Source organism: Tachyglossus aculeatus, chromosome 1, assembly GCF_015852505.1.
Source record: "Tachyglossus aculeatus isolate mTacAcu1 chromosome 1, mTacAcu1.pri, whole genome shotgun sequence".
NCBI lineage: Eukaryota > Metazoa > Chordata > Mammalia > Monotremata > Tachyglossidae > Tachyglossus > Tachyglossus aculeatus.
In genome coordinates this window covers 141107990-141130898 of record NC_052066.1, presented here as the reverse complement: position 1 = coordinate 141130898, position 22909 = coordinate 141107990, and the positions used below count along the sequence as shown (strand labels likewise).

Sequence of the window (22909 nt, the reverse complement as noted above, 5' to 3'; positions counted from 1 at the left end):
TAGAACAGTGCTTTGCACATAGTAAGTGCTTAATAAATGTCATTATTATTATTATTATTATTATTATTGTAGCTTATCAGACTACTTCCTGATTCCTACAGATTCAAACTCTGAAATTCTGCACTGACCATTTTTCACATGACTTTGGAAACCCACCAATCCAAACCCCATACAGTTCCTTCCTTTAATATTCCAGAAAATACAGTGCCTTTCATGGTGTCTTAAACTACCTTACTTCACCAGAAACAACATGAATCAAATGCAAACACCATTAACATCACTAGTATCACCCCCAGGGAGGATGCAAGGCCTATTGCTTATTGTACTCTCTTAATCAATCAATCTATCAATCATATTTATTGAGTGCTGTGTGCTGAGCACTGAAGTAAGCACTTTGGAGAGTACAATATAACAGAGTTGGTAGATGCATTCCCTGCCCGCATTGGTGGATGGTTATAGTCATAAGTCCTGGGGGGCTGAGGAAAGGGTGAAAAAACACAGTGCTCTACACACAGTTAAGTTCTCAAAAAATACCATTGATGATGATGATTGTAGAACTAGAGGCTCACCTAACAGTAATAGTAATAATGGCATGTATTGAGCACTCATTAAGTGCACTGCAATGAACTGTACTTTTGAGAAAGTACATTAGAAGCTTAAGACATGTCCCCTTTCCACAAAGAAACTTACACTTTAACAGGAGAGATAAACATAAATAGATTTACAGATTACCAGAAAAAAATAATTGAATGGGCAATCGATTTTATACAGAAACCCAATGTTGGTCATTAACTTGGACTATTTACATAGCTCTATATTCCAGGAGGTTTGGGACAGAGTATAATCCTGGACATGAAAGATGTCTTTTTCTTTCAACTTCATCTCAGCCTGGGATTCCAGGGTTCCCAGTGGGAATGGAAAGCATCTTGGTCTTTCCCCTACTATTTATGACTGTTTCCTAAATCCTCTGAGCGCTTTCCAGATGGGCAGCCCCAGGGACATTGAAGAGGAAATGTTGTATATCTTGAGTCTCCTTAGAGCCCATAAATATTGAATTGGATAAATTAACATGTCTCAGCGGTTTAGGAAAGAAAACCAAATGGGTTTTAAATTGGGTCGATGTTTCGGGTGGAGGATGGGATTCTCTCCAGCGATCATGGGAGGTACATAGGTGTGTTTCTCTTTGGGAGAGTAACAGCAGTGAGTTATCCTGCCAACTCCAGGGCCTTTTCCTGGGAAACCCCTCAGAGTTGCTAGTATAAGTTCATCTCTTGCCAAGATCCGCCCTTTCCTTGCCAAGATCCGCCCTTTCCTCTCCATCCCAACTGCTACCCTGCTCATTCAAGCTCTCATCCTATCCCGTCTGGACTACTGCACTAGCCTTCTCTCTGATCTCCCATCCTCGTGTCTCTCTCCACTTCAATCCATACTTCATGCTGCTGCCCGGATTATCTTTGTCCAGAAACGCTCTGGACATATTACTCCCCTCCTCAAAAACCTCCAATGGCTACCGATCAATCTGCGCATCAAGCAGAAACTCCTCACCCTGGGCTTCAAGGCTGTCCATCACCTCGCCCCCTCCTACCTCACCTCCCTTCTCTCCTTCTACTGCCCAGCCCGCACCCTCCGCTCCTCCACCACTAATCTCCTCACTGTACCTCGCTCTCGCCTGTCCCGCCATCGACCCCCGGCCCACGTCATCCCCCGGGCCTGGAATGCCCTCCCTCTGCCCATCCGCCAAGCTAGCTCTCTTCCTCCCTTCAAGGCCCTGCTGAGAGCTCACCTCCTCCAGGAGGCCTTCCCAGACTGAGCCCCTTCTTTCCTCTCCCCTCGTCCCCCTCTCCATCCCCCCGTCTTACCTCCTTCCCTTCCCCACACCACCTGTATATATGTATATATGGTTGTACATATTTATTACTCTATTTATTTATTTATTTATTTATTTTACTTGTACATTTCTATCCTACTTATTTTATTTTGTTGGTATGTTTGGTTCTGTTCTCTGTCTCCCCCTTTTAGACTGTGAGCCCACTGTTGGGTAGGGACTGTCTCTATGTGATGCCAATTTGTACTTCCCAAGCGCTTAGTACAGTGCTCTGCACATAGTAAGCGCTCAATAAATACGATTGATTGATTGATTGATTGATCTCTAAACTGTAAACTTGTTGTGGGCATGGAATGTGTCTGCTTATTGTTACGTTGTACTCTCCCAAGTGCTTATTACAGTGCTCTGCCCATAGTAAGCACTCAATAAATACAATTGACTGACCAACTGTATCTACCCTGGCACTTGGTACAGCACCTGATCATGGGCTTTGGAGTCAGTGGTCATGGGTTCAAATCCTGCTCTACCACTTTTCAGCTGTGTGACTTTGGGCAAGTCACTTCACTTCTCTGTGCCTCAGTTCCCTCATCTGTAAAATGGGGATTAAGACTGTGAGCCCCCTGTGGGACAAACTGATCACCTTATAACCTCCCCAGCACTTAGAACAGTGCTTTGCACATAGTAAGCGCTTTAATAAATGTTATAATTATTATTATTATCTGCACATAGTAAGTGCTTTAAAAAATACCATTTTTAAAAAATGGTTTTCAGCAGCTTCTCTCGCTCCAGTCAAATGTCAGCAAAGCTCTGGTTCTGAGCCTCCCAGCCTCTCTAAGGCTATGATTTGTGAGGTACGAACACTGCTAATATTGTTATCCTGATGAATGATGAGGCCCAAGGCCTGCAAAGTCCCTTAGCAAATACAAATTACATGTCCTGAGGGACAAAGAGAAATAGTTCATTTTTTGAATGATTATTTACATTAAGGAAGTGATGTGTTTGTTTACTCTTGCCTTCAAGAACCCCCAGGGCTTTGAGTCTGACTTCAGAAAGGCTACGTTATTGTGAGGTTATTGCTTCTGGAAACATTGCCTTGAGGAAAAATATGTAGCAGCGCAAATCTTGACCAGGCTCCCTGAGGTACCGCAACAGGTCGGGTGTCTGAAAATCTAGTTCCCAAGTTACTGGGCAAAGAAGTGACAAAGGGCATAGTACAGTTCCTGGAACATAGTAAGTGCTTAACAAATACCACAAAAAAAAGAAGGAATAGTCAGAGAGATAGGAGGAAAGTCAGGAAAGAACAGTATCAGCGAAGTGATGATGATGAGGCTGGGATCCACTGATGAGTCGTAGTCCTGAACCTTCAGGGCCCAGAATCTGCATGAAGGAATTGATTACAGCAAAATGAATTTGCCCAGTTCCATTTGCTCTCATCCCTGCTAGTCAAGTTCCCAGTGGGACATGTATTGCAAGGAGCAAGTCCACAGGTGGGAGAGCATCCTTTTACAAAGGAATAAAGAAGGTTTTTTTTCAGGCAACATCATATTTATTGAGTGCTTACTGTGTGCAGAGCACTGCTTCTTGCTATGCCACAGTTCCATGATCCAGCAGATGGTTGTCTTGATGACTTCCATAGTCTGTGCTGTCCACATTGGCTGTTATTTACCAGGATTTCTCCTGGGGCTTTTATTTGTGGTTTTTGTTAAGTGCTTACTATGCATTAGGCACTGTTCTAAGCGCTGGGGTAGATACAAGATAATCAGGTAAATATCTGTTCTTCCTCCGCTTTAGACTGTGAGCCCCATGTGGGGCAGGGACAGAGACTGTATCCAGTCTGATTATCCTGTATGTACCCCAGCATTTAGTATTGTGCTTGGCACATTATTATTATTTTTTTCTAGTGCCATCCCGTCATTTCCGATTCATAGAGACTCTAAGGATATCTAATCCTGGCTCCACTACTTGTCTGCTGTGTGATTTTGGGCAAGCCACTTAACTTCTATGTGCTTCAGTTATCTCAAATGTAAAATGGGGAATAAGACTGTGAGCCCCATGTGGGACAACCTGCTTACCTTGTATCTACCCCAGCGCTTAGAACAGAGCTTGGCACATAGTAAGTGCTTAACAAATACCACAATTATCATTATTTTTATTATTATTACATTTTCTCCAGAACGTCGGGTGGCACACAGAAAGTACTTAACTAATATCACAATTATTATCAGGGAAAAGATTTCAGGGATAAGCTCATCTGAAGTAACTGGCATTCTCTTTGATGACTGAAAACACTGGCTGAGAAAATGAAATTTTCCACAGACTAACAATAATAATAATAATGATGGCATTTGTTAAGCACGAACTATGTGCAAAGCACTGTTCTAAGTGCTGGGGGATACAAGGTAATCAGATTGTCCCATATGGGGCTCACAGTATTAATCCCTATTTTACAGATGAGGTAACTGAGGCACAGAGAAGTTAAGAGACTTGCCGAAAATCACACAGCTGACAAGTGGCAGAGCCGGAATTAAAACCCATGACCTCTGACTCCCAAGCCCGTGCTCTTTCCACTGAGCCACGCTGCTTCTCTAACAATGATCAGCACACTGTATAATTTTCTGTCTGCCTCCTCTGTTAGACTAAAAGCTACTTAAAGGGCAGAGATCCTGTCTTCTTCTCTCTTGTTCTCTCTCAGACACCTAGTAGAGGGCTGTAAATACAGCAGGTGCTCAAGCAATACTCCTGAGTCAGTAAGTGAGTAATTCGGCGTGGTGGCAAACACAGCAGTGCAGACAGAGGCATACTGAGACAAGAAATCAAAAAAATTAAAACAAACAAGTAGATAGGCAGAGAACACCTGACAAGGATCATTTTGTGTGACTGATGAAGGAAGCAAACAGCGTGGAGGCCCAGTGATCTGATTTTAAGGGCTTTACATATATTCTCAATTTAATAATCCCACCTTGCATGTTATCATCACTTTGTTTCGACACAAAAAGGTCCACAGTTTAGACACCCCAGCCCACGTCACTCTTCTAACACCAACCCACTCACTGTATCTTGATCTCACGCCTCTGGCTGCTGACCCCTTGCCTACATCCTCCCTCTGATCTGGAATTCCCTCCCCCTTCATGTACGACAGATCACCACAATCTTCGAGCCCTTCTAAGATCACATCTCCTCCAAGAGGCCTTTCCTGACTAAACCCATGTTTTCCCTAACTGCCCTCCCATCTACATCAACGATACCCTTGGGCCTGTATCCCTTAAGCATTGTGATACCCCACCCTCAGTTTTATACTCTACTGCTTCCCCATCTGTAATTTATTTTAATGTCTATCTCCTCCACCAAATTGTAAATTACTTGAGGGTAGGGATTGTGTTTACCAATTCTATCATATTGTATGCTCCCAAGTGCTTAGTGCAGTGCTCTGTACACAGTAAGTGCTCAATAAACACTTAATTGATTGGTCTGTTGATAGATTCCAACTCCAACCTGGCTCTGCACCCAGAAGAGGTGGGGGAATGACTCTGGGGTCTAGTACTGAGATAGATTCCGGGGAGCCAAGGAGGGAGTTAATTGTGGAAAGGGCCAGATGATGCCTTATTCATATCTCCCTTGGGCTGGATGTTGGTTCTCCTAGATTGACTGGATGTTTTGTACCCTTCCCTTTGTCTAAGGAATCAATCACTTCCCTTTCAGATATTCATTCTGCCCTTTCTCATTCATTCATTCATTCAATCATATTTATTGAATGCTTACTGTGTACAGAGCACTGTACTAAGCGCTTGTGAAGTACAAGTTGGGGAAAGTACAAGTTGGATAATAATGGTATTTATTAAGCGCTTACTGTGTGCAAAGCACTGTTATAAGTGCTGGGGAGGGTACAAGTTGATCAGGTTGTTCCATGAGGTGCTCACAGTCTTAACCCCCATTTTGCAGATGAGGTAACTGGGGCCCAGAGAAGTTCACTGACTTGACCAAATTCACACAGCTGATAAGTGGCGGAGCCGGGATTAGAACCCACAACCTCTGACTCTCAAGCCCAGGCTCTTTCCACTAAGCCACGCTTCCTATCGTCTAATTGGCTTGCACCTTCCCCAACTAGGCACATAGTAAGCTCTCACCGAGTAGCATCATGATAATAATTATCACTGTGACAGTTCTGAGACATCCCCTTCCCAGTTCCATTCTCAGGAAGGAACTTGACAACTGCTCACCTGATCCATGGGGGAGACAAGAACCCCAGGCCTGGCAAGTGTTTTGAGATCTTGAAAAGCAGCTGCTTCCCAGTTCAGGGGCGTTTGGTCCCCCAGTTCTACAGCAGCAAATTCAGATCGTATTCAAACCAGATTGAGAATACCAATAATAATAATGGTAATTGTCTAATGCTTACTATGCTGCAAACACTGTGTAACTAGATAATCAAGTTGAACACAGTCACTGTCCCAAGTGGGGCTCATGGTCTAAACTGAGGGGGGTAGAAATTAATCCCCATTTTACAGGGGAGGAAACTAAGGCACCGAGAAGTAAAGTGACTTGCACAAGTTCACACACAACAGACAAGCAATAGAGCTAGGATTAGGACCTTTGACTTGCAAGTTCATGCTATTTCCAGTAGGCAATACTGCTTGTCACTAGGTTCTTCTGGTTTTTCACTCTAGGGGTTTGAACCCATTGCCACATGGAAAGTAAGGTCATTGTGGACCTGGAACATGGCTACCAACTCTGTTGAATTGTACTCTCCCAAATGCTTAATACAGTGTAAGGCAATCAATCAATCTAATCAGCACTTAGAACAGTGCTTGACACATAGTAAGCACTTAACAAGTGTCGTCATTATTATTATTATTATTATTATTATTATTATTATTGAATTATATTTATTGAGTTCTTACTGTATTCAGCACACTGTACTAAGTGCTTGGAAGAAGACAATAGAACAGAGTGTATCTGCACATAGTAAGTGCTCAATAATAATGATAATAACAATAATGGTATTTGTTAAATGCTTACTACACTTCAGGCACTGTACTAAGCATTGGGGCAGATACAAAGTAATTGGGTTGGACACAGTCTCTGTTCTGTATGGGACTCATAGGCTTAATCCTCATTTTCCAGATGAGGTCACTGAGGCCTAGAGAAGTAAAGTGAAACAGCATGAGAGTGAAGTGAAGCAGCAGTGAGAGAAGCAGCATGGCTCAGTGGAAAGAGCACAGGCTTTGGAGTCGGGTCATGGGTTCAAATCCTGGCTCCACCAATTGTCAGCTGTGTGACTTCAGGCATGTCACTTCATTTCTCTGTGCCTCAGTGACCTCATCTGTAAAATGAGGATGAAGACTGTGAGTTCCATGTGGGACAACCTGATCACCTTGTAACCTCTCCAGCGCTTAGGACAGTACTTGGCACATAGTAAGTGCTTAATAAATGCCATCATTATTATTATTATTATTATTAAAGTGACTTGCCCAAGGTCACACAACAGACAATAATAATAATGATGGCATTTATTTAGTGCTTACTATGTGCAAAGCACTGTTCTAAGCACTGGGGAGGTTACAAGGTGATCAGGTTGTCCCATGGGGGGTTCACAGTCAATCCCCATTTAAAAATGAAGTAACTGAGGCCCAGAGAGGTTAAGTGACTTGCCCAAAGTCACACGGCTGACAATTGGCAGAGCCGGGATTTGAACCCATGACCACTGACTCCAAAGCCCATGCTCTTTCCACTGAGCCACGCTGCTTCTCTAAGTGGCGGAGTCAGGATTAGAACCCATGACTTCTGACTCACAGACCTGTGCTCTATCCACTAGACTTCACAGCTTCTTCCCTGTTCCATTTATGATGATAATATGCCTGTTCGGCTGTGTCTCAGAGTGGGTGGATCATCGGCATTTTCTGAAAAGGATGAACTGGCATGTAGGATACTGAATTAATATCCCTGCTGGGCCGTGAGCCTTCCCTGTTTACCCTAGTTTAGAGGAAAGAAACACTTTCACCATCCTTCTTCTAAATTGAAATTAGCCCCTTCTTGGAACATAAGCAACCCAAGTTTGGATCAGTATTGTAAAAAGAAAATAGAAACAGTCTTGGCAAGGCATCAGCAAGCAGGTGGTAGTTCAGGACTGTGTCCAACCAGATTATCTTGGATCTATCCCAGTGCTTAGTACAGTGCCTGGCATATAATAAGGACTTACACATACCAAAAGTCACAGTAAAAGCCATCACTTGTCAGGAAGCCTAACAATAACAGCAAAAAAAAAAGGGCATCGGAGGGAAATATTTTCAGGCAGCAGTGGGGTGAGGAGACAAGTCTGGGGTTGGAAAACCCTGGATATGTCTTCTGTCAGAGGGAGGTGCTCATATAGGCTTCCTCCTGTAGACTTAAATGTGGGACTTGGATGTTTTTGTGGCTTCAAAAACACTAGTCCGGCCTGTGGAGCACATTTCCAATTCACGTGAGGTTGACCCCTTGCATGAACATCTAGGCAAAGGCCAAATTTACCACAGGAAAGCATTCCATATTTTTATGCTCCATTATTTAGTGATAAATGAATATGTGTCATATATGAACTTAGATCTACATCCAGCTCCAGGGCACTTACATAGCTATCCATAATATATTTATTTACATTGATGTTTGTCTCCCCCTCTAGACTTGTAAGCTTGTTGTAAGGAGGGAATATATCTACCAACTGTGTTGTATTGAACTCTTCCAAGCTCTTAGTCCAGTGCTGTGCACACAGTAAGAGCTCAGTAAATACCATTGATTGATCAGTTGACTGAACAAAGGCAGAGCCATTGAAAGGATTTTGTCCTTTAGCTTTCAGTCCATTCCTCTGATCTGATCTCCATTCTTCTCTCTGATCTCCCATCCTCGTGTCTCTCCCCACTTCAATCCACTCTTCATTCTGCTGCCCGGATTGTCTTTGTCCAGAAACACTCTGGGCATGTTACTCCCCTCCTCAAAAATCTCCAGTGGCTTCCAATCAATCTGCACATCAGGCAGAAACTCCTCACCCTGGGCTTCAAGGCTCTCTATCACCTCGCCCCCTCCTACCTCACCTCCCTTCTCTCCTTCTACAGCCCACCATGCACCCTCCACTCCTCTGCCGCTAATCTCCTCACCGTACCTCGTTCTCGCCTGTCCCGCCATCGACCCCCGGCCCACGTCATCCCCCGGGCCTGGAATGCCCTCCCTCTGCCCATCCGCCAAGCTAGCTCTCTTCCTACCTTCAAGGCCCTACTGAGAGCTCACCTCCTCCAGGAGGCCTTCCCACACTGAGCCCCTTCCTTCCTCTCCCCCTCGTCCCCCTCTCCATCCCCCCCATCTGACCTCCTTCCCTTCCCCACTGCACCTGTATATGCGTATATATGTTTGTACATATTTGTTACTCTATTTATTTATTTATTTATTTTACTTGTACATATCTATTCTATTTATTTTATTTTGTTAGCGTGTTTGGTTTTGTTCTCTGTCTCCCCCTTTTAGACTGTGAGCCCACTGTTGGGTAGGGACTGTCTCTATATGTTGCCAACTTGTACTTCCCAAGCGCTTAGTACAGTGCTCTGCACACAGTAAGCGCTCAATAAATACGATTGATGATGATGATGATGATTCCGCCAACCACATTCAGTTAGACTCTTCCTCCCTGACCACTCAAGCAGTTGCACCAGCCTTATTGAGTCCTTCCCAGTTTGATGGGAGCACATCTTATACTTCCACTGTAATTCCTGAGCACTTAGTACAGTGTTTTGCATTCACTATACCCTCAATAAACACTGTGACTAGTAGAAAGAGTACTACTTCCTGTTTTACTCAAAGGAGGCAACTGGAGTGGTAGAAACCAGCCTGGCTATCACAGGACAGTACAAAAAGCAGTTTTCAGGTCTTCTGCCTCCCATTCCAGAACCCCCTCACCCCTAAATCCAGCATCAACTTGGCATGGAGCTTCAACCACTCTCTCTCTCTCCTCACTCCTCTCTCTCTTTCCTCTCTCCTCTTTCTCTCTGTTCCTCTCCCTTTCTCTCTTTCTCTCCCTCTCTTCCCCGTTGTTAATAATAATAACACTGATGGTATTTGTTAAGCATTTACTGTGTGCCATTCACTGTTCTAATCACTGGGGTAGGCCCAAGGTAATCAGGCCGTCCCATGTGGGGCTCCCAGTCTTAGTCCCCATTTTACAGATGAGGTAACTGAAGCACAGAGAAGTTAAGTGACTTGCCCAAAGTCACATAGCTGACAAGTGGTGGAGCTGGGATTAGAACCTATGACCTCTGACTCCCAAACACTTGTTCTTTCCACCAAGCCACACTGCTTCTCATTTCCTCTCTCTTTCTCACTCACTCTCCTTGAACCTTTTGAGGGAGTGTGACTTTGCCTCCCAGAGCAGAGAGTAGAACAGTCCAATATAAGTTGCCCCATGCCCGTTTGGTGCAATTATTTGGTCAAAGAACAGAGGAGTGGTCCCCTTTCGAAGACAGTAAAATTCAGAGAGAACATGTTTCAGTATGGGTGGAGACATCTAGTGCCTACTGAACTCAGGCAAAGGGACAATTCTGAGGTAACTGGGGCACAGAGAAATTAAATGACTTGCCCAAGGTCACACAGCAGGCATGTGGCAGAGCCGGGATTAGAACCCTGGTCCTCTGACACCAAGGCCCATGCTCTTTCCACTAGACCACACTGCTTCCCTCCTTTCTTTAACCCTTCTTGTGTACAGAGCACTATACTAAGTTCTTGGGAGAGTACAATACATCAGAATTGGTAGACACAATCCCTGCCTTCATGCTGCTTACATTCGATGATGAAAACAGACATTAAAATAATTACAGCTAGGGAAAGTGGCAGAGTATAAGGAGATATATTTATAAGTAAGCTCGTTGTGGGCAGGATACGCTTCTCTTTATTGTTATATTGTACTCTCCCAAGTGCTTAGTACAGTGCTTTGCACACAGTAAGCTCTCAATAAATACGATTGAATGAATGAATGAATAAGTGCTGTGAGGTTGGGAGTTGGGGAGAATATCACATGCTTAAGGGATATGGATTTAATTACACAGTTGACACAAAAGGGAGGGAGAATTGTGTAGCTTGAATGCTCTAAGCGGGTTTTCTCACCCCCTCTAATGGCCCAGATCATTGCTAGGCTGTCTATTTCCCTGGCATTTCAGAGACCTAAATAAAGAAAGCTGGTGGGATTTATCTAGGGTCACCTGTAAAGTACTTGAATCAGGGAGAAAATCAGAGGGCCCTGATCTTCTAATGCCTTATCCAAAATGTTTTCCCCTTGACTGTCTATTCCTCAATCTACAGTGGTGCCTGCTATTGGTGAACCTAACTGAATTCTCCTCTGGAATGAAGAGCAGCCTGAGAGCAAAACGTATATAAAGAAAGCTCAAATCTTTTTGGTCCCTGCAGGAGAACTTCAAAGCAGTTGATTTTGTTAAAAGAGAAATACCTTTCAGCCAGTGTGACAGTGAATCAGACTTCAGACCCCCAGGGTCTCACAAGAGAGCCAGTGAGACCTGGGATTAATGTATTTCCCAAGATTTCAATCTAAAAAAAAATGTATTCTATTTTATTGCATTTGAATTTAATTGCCCATTGGTGAAATGTGGCCTTATTCTTTAAAGGTTTAGTGTGGATTAACATATGGTGAATTCCATTATGCTGTATCCCAAACAGCAAAGCAGTGACTGAGAGCAATTTTCCAAACATTCAAAGTGCTATAATTGGTAGAATATAGCCTTTCCTAGTAGTTTGCTTGAATGAATTAAGACCTGTTTGAGCTGCGGGGTGTTTTCACACCCTGTTTGCTAGGGGGCTGGGATGAATAACTAAATAGACGAGAAGCCTATTTGATTAGCTGGCAAGATTGATAACTTCTGTAAAGGGTTGGATTTCAGAGAAGGAGGCGTGAGCTGCCACAGCAGAAGGACACAGAGGTGATGATTCCTGTTCAATGTGTTCCTGTTATAGTGTCTGGCATATAGTAAGCCTTTAAAAATACCATTAAAACAAAACAAACAGGACACAATCAAAAAGCACAGTCCTTTGGTTTCCACGTGAGGCTGCTATGAAATGGAGACCTTGGCTGGAAAAAGTAGTAAAGATTTTAGTGGGGCTTTGTAACTTTTTTTAAATGGTATTTATTAAGTGCTTACTATATGCAAAGCACTGTTCTAAGCACTGGGGAGGTTACAAGATGATCAGGTTGTCCCACAGGGGGCTCACAGTCTTCATCCCCATTTTACAGATGAGGTAACTGAGGTGCAGAGTAGTTAAGTGACTTGCCCAAAGTCACACAGCTGACAATTAGCAGAGCTGGAATTTGAACCCATGAACTTGTTTTATCCTTGTGGTTTTGGGGTTGCCCTGTGAGAAGGATGAATTTGTGCACTGGATTCTCAGGTCAGGAATTTGCCATTTTATATTAACCCGCAGATTCCCGCATCAGTGCTTTCCCCCAAACACTCCGGTGCAATAATAATAATAATAATAATAATTGTGATATTTAACCATAACCTTGGCATTATCCTTAACTCCTCTCTGTCACTCAACACATATGGTCCAACCATCACTAAATTCTGTCAGTTCTACCTTCACGACATCGCTAAAATCCACGCCTTCACCATACAAACTGCAACCACATTAATACAAGCACTTATCCTAAACCGCTTTGATTATTGTATCAGCCTCTTTGCTGACCTCCCTGCCTCCTGTCTCTCCCCACTCCAGTCCATAGTCCACTCTGCTGTCCAGATCACTTTCCTTCAAAAACATTCAGACCATGTTTCCCCTCTCCTCAAGAAACTCCAGTGGTTGCCCATCCATCTCCACATCAAACAAAAACCCTCGCAATTGGCTTTAAAGCAGTCAATCACCTTGCTCCCTCCTACCTTACCTTGCTACTCTCCTATTACAACCCAGTGAGTGCACTTCATTCTCCTAATGCTAACCTTCTCACTATACCTCGATCTCATCTTTCTCACCCCCAACCTCTTGCTAGCATCCTGCCTCTGACCTGGAAAACCCTCCTTCCTCATATCAGGCAGATAATTGCTCTCTCCCACTTCAAAGTCTTATTCAAGGCCCATCTACTCCAAGAAGCCTTCCCTGACTTAGCCCTCCTCTCCTCTTGTCCCACTCCCTTCTGTATCGCTCTGACTTGCTCCCTTCATTCATCCTCCCTCACAGCCCCACAGCACATACGTATATATCTGCAATTCATCGAATTATTTATTTCTTTATGTGTATTAGTGCCTGTTCCTTCCTCTAGACTGTGAGCTCGTTGTGGGCTCTGTCTTTTTGTTGCTACATTGTACTCTCCAAAGGGCTTAGTGTGGTGCTTTGCACATAGTAAGTGCTCAATAAATCCTGTTGAATAAATATTTGTTAAGCACTTACTATGTGCCAAGCACTGGGGAGGATACCAGCAAATCAGGTTGGACACAGTATCACATTTCCATGGGGTTCACACTCTCAATCCCCATTTTGTAGATGAGGCAACTGAGACACAGAAGAGTGAAGGAACTTGTCCGAGGTCACAAAGCAGACAAGTGGCAGAGTCAGGATTAGAACTCAGGTCCTTCTGACTCCCAGGCTCGTACTCTATCCGTTAGGCCCTCTGGCTTTGGGAACCAGAAGCAGGCAGGGCCCGGATCCATATGTGTCAGTGGGTCTTCTCTTGAGTTCACTCAATCATTCAGTTGCATTTATTGAGCGCTTACTGTGTGCAAAGCACTGTACTAAGCTCTTGGGAGAGTACAAAATAACAGTATAACAATGAACAGACACATTCCCTGCCCACAATGAGCTTACAGTCTAGAATTCTCCAGGCTGAGCCTACTCTGGAGGAAGTTTTGGGATATGGGGCTCTTCCTCCAACTCAGCCATCACTGCACTGCCCGCTTTCCCCCAGTCCTGCCCTGGCCTAGGCCCTCCAACTTTGTGGCTGTGTGGGAGATGGGTTGTTTCTTGGGGGCAGAGGGCAAGGCATGATTATCGGGTTTGTAGTGGTTGTAGTGCTGTTGGGAGCTCAGGAGGGGGATGTGTAGTGGATTTGATGTGAAAAGGGTTATAGAGAGAGCCAGGAAACCAGGGTGTCACAGAGGGTTGGGGGACCAGGATTAGAGTATGGAAAGTTGCAGAATATTGGAAGGAGTGGAACACCTATGGAGTTTATATGTGGGGGAGGGCTGGATTGTATAAATAAATAAAATAAAATAAATGCATATAAATAAAATATGGATATGTGCATATGTGCTGTGGGGGTGAGGGAGGGGCGAAACAAGGGTGCAAATTCAAGTGCAAGGACGATGGAGAAGGAAGTGGGGAAGAGGAAATGAGGACTTAGTCGGGAAAGGCCTCTTGGAGGAAATGTGCTTCTGATAAGGTGCAGGAGTGATCACCTGTTGGATATTAAGAGGAAGGATATTTCAGGCCAGAAGCAGTAGGTGGGTGAGGGGTCAATGGCAAGATAGACAAGATCAAGGTGTAGTGAGTACGTTGGCATTAGAAGACTAAAGGGTTAGGGCTGGGTCATAGCAGGAAATCAGTGAGATAAGGTGAGAGGGGCAAAGTGATTGAGCACTTGAAAGTCGGCAGTGTTAGTCATTTATTGAGCACTTACTGTGTGCAGACCACTGAACTAAGTACTTGGGAGAGTACGAAGCAACAAACAGACACATTCCCACGCACAATGAGCTTACAGTCTAGAGGGGAATACAGACACTAATATAAATAAATTAATTACAGATGTGTACGTAAGTGCTGTGGGCCTGGGAAGAGGGGTTGAATAAAGGGAGCAAGTCAGGGTGACGCAGAAAGGAGTGGGAGAAGAGGAAAGGAGAGCTTAGTCAGGGAAGGCCTCTTGGAGGAAATGTGCTTTCAATAAAGCTTTGAAAGGGGAGAGAGTCATTGTCTGACAGGTATGAAGAGGGAGAGCGTTCCAGGAAAGAAGCAGGACGTGGACAAGAGGTCTGCGGTGAGATAAGCGAGATTGAGGTATTTCTGTTCATTGTAGAGTTGGATAGGCAACCACTCGTGGTCCTTGAGGAGTGGGAAAGCATAGACTGACTGCTTTTGTAGAAAAGGATTTGAGCAGCCGAGTAAAATATGGACTGGAGTAGGGAGAGACAGGAAGTCAGGATTTCAGCAAGGAGGCTGATGTTCAGTGCTTAGAACAGTGCTTTGCACATAGTAAGTGCTTAATAAATGCCATTATTATTATTATTATTATTATTATTATTATTATTATTATTAAGGTGGGATAGAATAAAGTGCTTGGATTATCATGGTAGCAGTTTGAATGGAGAGGAAAGTGCAGATTTTAGCAAAGCTGAAAAGGTAGAACTGACAGGATTTGGTGGCAGAATGAATATGTAGGAAATATAAGATAATCAAGCTACAAATTTGAATGTTTGTGTCATGGCAGTGCTGAGTCATGGTAATGAAATGACTGTGGGCAAAGAGAATATGCAGTGCAGAATTTCCATATCAATGGGGATGGTTTTAGCCCCATGACAGCATTGTTTCTAGATGTGGAATTTAGTAGAGTTGTCCCATTCAAAGCCTATTCTGGCAATGGTGAGATTGTATCCATGAATGTCTCTGAGAAAGTATCTTTTGCATATTGTGCCCATGAAAATCCAGTAATGCATTATTTCTGGCCCTTGGCCATTTGGATGAGTCTCATTCAGGCACTAATGATTAAGACCGTACAATTTTGTTACACCCTCCAGTGAAACTTATGAATACTAAGAGTGATTACACCAAAAAATGTAAGCTTCATAGTAAGAGGAGAGCTCATTGTGAGCAGGGAACATGTCTATCAATTCTGTTATATTGTACTCAATTAGTACAGTGCTCTGCCTACAGTAAAAACTCAATAAATGACATTGATTGACTGATTGTTAAAAACACCAGGGGTTCAGCATAGACCATTTAGAGTGCGCTTCCTGAGAGGGGAGTACCAAAGTAAGCTGTGCAATATTAACTGGCAATCTTTAAGGAATGGCCAATTACCTATCTATCCAGAGATGTGCCTTGGGGAATCAATCTCCAATGGAATCCACTAACTCTGAGCCTGGAGAGTTCAACCCTGTTTTTTTTTGTTTGTTTGTTTGTCTGTTAGGCCTACTGAGTAAGAATTTATTATTTGGCAAGTACTGTTCTAAAAGATGCGATAGATACACATCTGTCAAGTTGAACGCAGTCACTGTCCCACGTGGGGCTCACAGTCTAAGTAGGAAAGTAGAATTTAATGTCCATTTTACAGATGTGGTAACTGAGGCACAGAGAAGCGAAGTGACTTGCCCCAGATCACACAGCAGTCATGTGGCAGAGCTGGAATTAGAACCCAGATCCTCCCCTTTCCAGACCTGTGCCCTTTCCACTAGGCCATGCTGCTTCTCTAGCCCATTGTTGGGTAGGGACCGTCTCTTTATGTTGCCAACTTGTACTTCCCAAGTGCTTAGTACAGTGCTCTGCACACAGTAAGCGCTCAATAAATACGATTGAATGAATGAATAGTACACCTGCCTGATAGTGGGAGCCAGTGATTCTGGGCATGCTTGAATCACCCTTGAATCCCAAATCCCACCTTTGATTGGGTCATTCACGAGAGCATGATGGGAGCTCCCTTGTGAGACCCCTTGTTGATAATAATTGTGGCATTTGTTAAGCGCTTATTAGGTGCCGAACGCTTTACTAAGCATTGGGGTAGATACGAGCTAATCAGCTTCCACGTGGGGCTCACACTCTAAGTAGGATGGAGCACATATATTGAATCCCCATCTTGCAGATGAGGAGATTGAGGCCCAGAGGATTGAAGTGACTCTCCCAAGGTCACACAGCAGATAAGTGATGGAGCCGGGACTAGCACCCCTTCTTTAGGCTCCCAGTTTAGGGTCCTCTGCTTTCTCCTTTCCCCCACTCCAGACACATTTGCCAGCAAAGTGGCAGCCACCCAGGACCAGTACGCGGACGCCTCCATCGGCAACGTCACCGGGAGCAACGCCGTGAACGTGTTCCTGGGGATCGGCGTGGCCTGGTCCATCGCCGCCATCTACCACGCGGCCAACGGGAAGGAGTTTGAAGTGTCCCCCGGCACCCTAGCTTTCTCGGTCACCCTCTTCACCATTTTTGCTTTCATCAATGTCGGGGTGCTGCTGTATCGGCGGAGGCCAGAAATCGGAGGTGAGCTGGGTGGGCCCCGGACTGCCAAGCTCCTCACGTCCTCCCTGTTTGTGTTGCTTTGGCTCTTGTACATTTTCTTCTCCTCCCTGGAGGCCTACTGCCACATAAAAGGCTTCTAAAGGAACAATCGAATATAGTAAATTTATATATATATATGCACATATATATATATATAAAGATCTATGTATAACGAACAGAGGAAAACTGACATTTGTCATGTTGACTTGCCTGCTGACGGAACACAGACAGCTTCAAGAGCAGACTGGTCCTAGATAGGGGTAAGAATTCAGCAGGGTTCTTACCCAGGGTGCCATCACGTTGAACCAGGCATGGATGCAGGGCCATCTTTGCGACTCCTCCAAGAGTGTCTCTCGCGATTGATTTGATGGATGGACTCCTTTTTCTTTTTCCTTTTCTTTTTTGTTAAACAACTGATCTGAACGCAACATGTGCTTTCTGTTAAAGATGGAAAGTGGCCAGATCCCTAATGTCTTTGTTTAAAAGTTAAGGTTCTGGCCATAGGAGGCAGGTATGGTCAGGTGAAAGAAGGAGTTTTATCAGTTTATTAGAAAATATTGCAGCCGGCTTCAAAACCTGAGCAGAGACAGACCTGGAGGGAACAGTTTCAGGCTCAGGTCATTCACTCGCCACACCAAAACCAGACCCTCCGCTGACCTAGCCGGGGCACCTCTCTTCTGGCTCGAGGGTCGAAACAATACCACATTTGTTCCCCGGGAACAAACTTAGTCATCTCATGATCTTCTGAGCTGTATTGTGATCAACACATCCTTCGGAGCCCCTGGCCCTCTCCTCTCCACCCCTGAGCAAGAGAAGGGATTCAGAGCGCACCCCATTCTGTTCCACCGTGCAACCGCCGACATCTCCGAATCACATCCTCCACCCCCGCATCGTGGTGTCAGTGGGACTGTCTGTCGGTGTCATTTCAGTGGAATTCATAACCACTTGGGCCTGGCCAATGCCGCCTCTGCCGAACATTTACTCCTTCTCCATCCTCCTGTTTGGGAATGTCGTTGTGATTCTTGTTACACTGTGCATGAATGAAAAAAAAAGCTAAACCCCAATTTATGTGTATATAGTAGAATAGAGTGACGCGTAGGATAGAGTGGCGCGTGTCACCCCATTCAGCAGTGCTAATTGAGCATCGGAGACATGAATGAGTTTTCTTTGCACCTGAAGGTTGTTTTTCTTTCGTCGCCATTCTCATTTTGGTTATTGGGCAGGGAGCGAAAGGCTCGCGTGGGTGTGCTCATCGGTTTCTGAGAAGTAATAAAATGATTCCAGCGAGCCGTAGCCGAGCCGAACGCAGACGGTCTTCGTGGACAATCAGTCTTTGCTGAAGGCAGCCTGAAGGCTGGTAGAGATTAGGGTCCTTCTTCTGGGGGAATGAGAGTGTGCAGAAAGTAAGGTTGATGGTATGGGCTGAGCTTTCTTAGACACTAGCTTAGCCCAGGTGGGAGAGTGAGCTGGATTACTAAAGGGTGTTTTGAGCTCCAAATTCCTTCAGCCAGTCAGATCATTCTGATCATATCCGCAGCTCCTAAGGGTTAGGAAGTCAGAAGTGAGTTTCGGTTCTTAGAGCTGCACCTTCTGCCACTCTGGAGGTGGGACAAGAGCTTATTATACCGCTCTACTCACAGTAAATGCTCGCTAAAAGCCATCGCTTGCTTGATTGACTCAGCAAATTGATCACCCTTTGAGGCTTCTCCTTGGGAGTGTTGAGCATTTCCCAGAGGAAGGGATATTTTAGCTTTAGAGGGTTTCTAGGCAACCTGTGACCTGGCATCAACAGCTCATGGAAAGACCCCAGACCAGGAGTTATTGGCTCTTTCGAGGTAGTAAGAGCTAGCTCTGGCCTGGCTCCCTCCTCACCTCTTCTGGATCAGGCCAAAGGTTAAAAAAGAAAAAACACCATGTAGAAACAGATTGATCCAAGGGCTGTTTGAGGAAAAATACCACGTCACCAGTTGAGGAAAATCCTCAGTCCAAAGCAGCTGCAAGCGGAAGGCAAGGTTTTCTCTTTTGGGACAGTTGGGGCACTTCTCAGACCAGAGCAAATAGGGTGCAGCGTTATGAACCATTTCTCAGCCCATCCTTTGTGGAAGTTGATTGATTGACTGCCTTTCATAGTTGAACAGAGGAGAAAAGGGAAAAATGGGCATAAGTTGATGATTCATATTGGAGAGCCAGAGAGGAGAAGGGCCATTTTGTGTTTTTCAATTGCTCATCCAAGTATTTTGAGATTAAGACTTTGGGGATCAGTCCTAGGGCCACTCAGGGCTAGACTTGCATCCTGAGCCGGACGGTTCCATGCCCTGCCATGGCCGGCCCGATGACCTGTGCCGGTCAGTTCCATGCCCTGCCATGGTGGTCAGTTCCTGGGCCTGCGATGGTTCAGAAATCAGCCAGTTAACTCACCTTACAGTGCTCCTCCTTACTCCAGTCTTTGCTGAGAATGTACAAAGGGCATAGCAGTAAGTAAGAAGGAAAATGAATTCTTGAATTGAAAGCCAATGTGTGATAGTTAGAGAGATTTCACGCTCACGTTTAGTCCCCCCTGGCAGAACGGTAACCCCGGTGCTAGGTGTTCACAGAGGAGTAAAATGAAATCCTTGATTGTTTGTGGTTGGTTTGGTTTGTTTTACTTTTTTTGTCCTGTAAGGAAAATATTAAAATATGATTCTGACTCTTCAGGGTTATAATTAATTATTATTATTATTACTTTTGTGTAAAATTATTTCATTTTATTTGTTTGATTATTTCATTTTGTTTTGTGTGTGTATTGTGCACAGATTTAGGAAAAAAGTGCACGAATTGTGCTATTCCTTATAAATGGTACACATCATTGACACCGACAAATAAAGTTTATAATTGTTTCTGATTTAACCAGTAGTGATAAAGCATGTTCTGTTTGGAATGTTTTCTCCCTTCCCATTGTCATCTAGCGATTTTGCCTTCTGTCTTCATGTCCAGAAGAAAATAAAAGCTGAAAAGGTGTGTTTGACACATGGAACCCTTCCTCCTTACAAGGAAGGAACCACATTCCATCTCTCCTGAATAGCAGCCAAAAGGCCATGAACCCTGTCATCTCAACCTTCCAGTATGGCACTCTGGGGTGTCAGAATCTTTGATTTTCCTCCAAGGCTCAGCCAACAGCAGGCAAGGGGTATCATTCCATCTGGCGTCTTTTAGACCTCATCACCAATTGATACCATTGTTTAATCACTGCCTATTGGAAACTTAAGGGTCTGGTTCATGCAGCACAATGGTAAAACATCAGCCAATCCCTTTAGAGCTGAACAGAGATGGAGATGGGTATTGTCCTGGGCCATATAACAGAGATTCTCAGATCCATGGGAGAATTTCCCCTGTCGATGGCCAGGAATTATTTCTGGCAGGCCAGTAGGATTACAGACAATATTTTTTTATTATGTGGATGGTGGAAGATGCAACTTGGGAATAGGGGATTTGGGGAGGTAGAGTGGGGTGGGGGGAAAGCATGCAGGGATGGGGGTTAAGGTTAGTAAAGCCAAAAGAGAGAGGCAGAGAAGTATTTTGTATTTATCAGAAAGGCGGCATGCTATCTGGAGACCTGACTCTTGCAGGGTGAGGGTAACAAAGCAACTATAAAGCACTTTATACTTGGGAAGTTCTTTCCAATTGTCTTCTAAATTATTTCTCTCATCCAGCCTGTGGAGCAGGGCCTGTACTCGACATGCATTTTGCAGATGGGAATGAAGAGGCACATTAAGTTCCACTGTGTTTGCTCATTCACTAGCATTCCATGCCTTTTGCTTATTTCACAGAGCTTCAACTGCTGTTTTCTCCAACATGTTGAGACGTATGTGAAAGGGGCGTTTATGGAGCAGAGATTGTCCTACCCCCATGGATCGTTGTCTCGCTGTTACCAATCTGCCTCAAATCTGGACTATGGTTCTGCAGTCTAGTTTTGTCTTTGGTCCCAGTATCTGCCCCCATGCCTGGGGCTGACTGCCCAGATTACAGCGATCCCCAGATGCTCACTCTCCTTCCAGAAAGCCTCCATTTAACATGGTCTGTTATCTTGGCCGATATTTTTGAAGATGAACTCAGTAGCTGAACAGCTGTCAGGGAGACAGGAAAAGCCCTAATGGAGACCAATGTTAGTGAATTTCAGGTCGTTTGCACTGCGGACAACACACAAAATGGCAGCTCATGGTTTCCTTCCTTCTATCCTATCCGTATTTTGATATGGTGTCCGGACAGCCTCTTTCTAAACCCTTCCCTCTCAGACAGACTTGTCCAGCACACAGTCTCGGGAATGAAATCAATCAGTGGTATTTTTTGAATGTTTCCTGTGTGCAGAGCACTGCAATAAGCTTTTGGTCTTCTAACACCAGTGGGGCTTCACTGGAGGAGGGCACTGGCACTAGCCAGGGGTTTATTGTCTTTGGAAATCATAATGGCTCAACTCTGTCAGTGATTTCTCTCTCTTAGTGAAGCTACACGGGGACAAAGCGAGAGGAAGGAAATCACAACCCTGGACATTAGGTGAGCAGGAGGAACAGTGACACTAAAACGATTGGATTTTTAAAGATTTTTTGGCCTCATCCAATCCTCACTTTTCCTACAATTCGTTTTGGTCTTTTATCCAGCTATTCCAATACCCTGTATTCCTCATGAAATACCTTGTCTGAGTCTGGCCTCGGGATTGGGGATAGGCCATTCTCGGCAGGCCGGCCACTTTGTCAAGTCATAGGATAGTCCCTAGCCTGTCACCTATCATGTGGCCTTGGGCAGGTCACCTCACCTCCCACCCCCCGTCGTGTACCTTGGGCTCCACTTCTGTAAAATGGGGATAATAATACCTGTTTAAATTGCTCTCAGAAGAAAACTATGAGGATGAAGTTGGGTATTGGATGAGACAGGGCTTTGGAACACACTTTACACATTGAAGGTGTTGTTATCAATAATATTTCTATCTCAGCTGCTGATATTCCTTTTCAAGCTAAGATGGCTTAGACAACACTCACTGACTATCCCTTCATGACCGCATCTGACAGTCTGAATGATTTCTCACACATTATCTTGCTTCCATAAGGAGAGTTTGATGGTTGAATTTTGTTTTTAATCAGCATGTAAGGACTTGAGAGCAACAGGATGATGAGGTGCAGACTGGGGATATTTTCTACCTAGCTGTGTCTCGTCTAGGGCTCCTGATTAGTTTGGATTGCATTTCAAAATGTTCTGGATCCCAGTTGCTATGCAGATGCTACCGAGGCAAAGTCTGATCTGCTTCTGGGATGGTGGAAAGAGCCCTGCATTGACTTTCAGGAGACCTGGGTTCTAGTCCTGCTTCTGCCAGTAGCTGACTAATGTGGGTGAAACCTGTATATTGTCAAGGACAACACACTCACTTGTTCACTCAGTGCCCTAGTGGTTTCATGACTGACAGGTTTGAAAGAATGTAAGAGGTACATCGCTAAAATCCACCCTTTCCTCTCCATCCAAACTGCTATGCCATTAGTCCAAGCATTTACCTTATCCCTCCTTGATTACTGTATCAGCCTCCTGTCTTCCTGTCTCTCCCCACTCCAGTCCACACTACACTCTGCTGCCTGGATCATTTTTCTACAGAAATGTTCGGGCCACGTTTCCAGCACCAATTATTCTCCACATGTTCTCAGCTCTGAAGGGTCAGGACTGAGGCTTACCTTGTCATTCATATTGGCAGGCTCCATCCTCTTCATTGCCTTTATCCTACAGTGGGTAGGCTTGGATTTAAGACTAGGGATATGCAGCTCCGGAAAGGACAATCTTAAAAAAGATAGTACACACCCACTAGAGGTAGTCGACACCAGATGTTCAGTTTGCTCTGTGCCATTTAGG

The 22909-nt window shown here is 44.5% G+C and overlaps 1 protein-coding gene across 6 annotated transcripts in view; it reads left to right on the top strand.

Annotated features, from left to right (window-relative positions):
* SLC8A1 (solute carrier family 8 member A1) overlaps positions 1-19927 on the top strand; it is a 483856-nt gene extending 463929 nt beyond the window's left edge. For all 6 annotated transcript variants that reach the window (XM_038758179.1, XM_038758105.1, XM_038757945.1 and 3 more), the window contains one exon: positions 16766-19927. In XM_038758179.1, the coding sequence (XP_038614107.1) occupies positions 16766-17142 (377 nt within the window). In that variant the 3' untranslated portion in view covers positions 17143-19927. The remainder of the gene's footprint in view (positions 1-16765) is intronic.
* The last annotated feature ends 2982 nt before the right edge of the window (positions 19928-22909 follow it).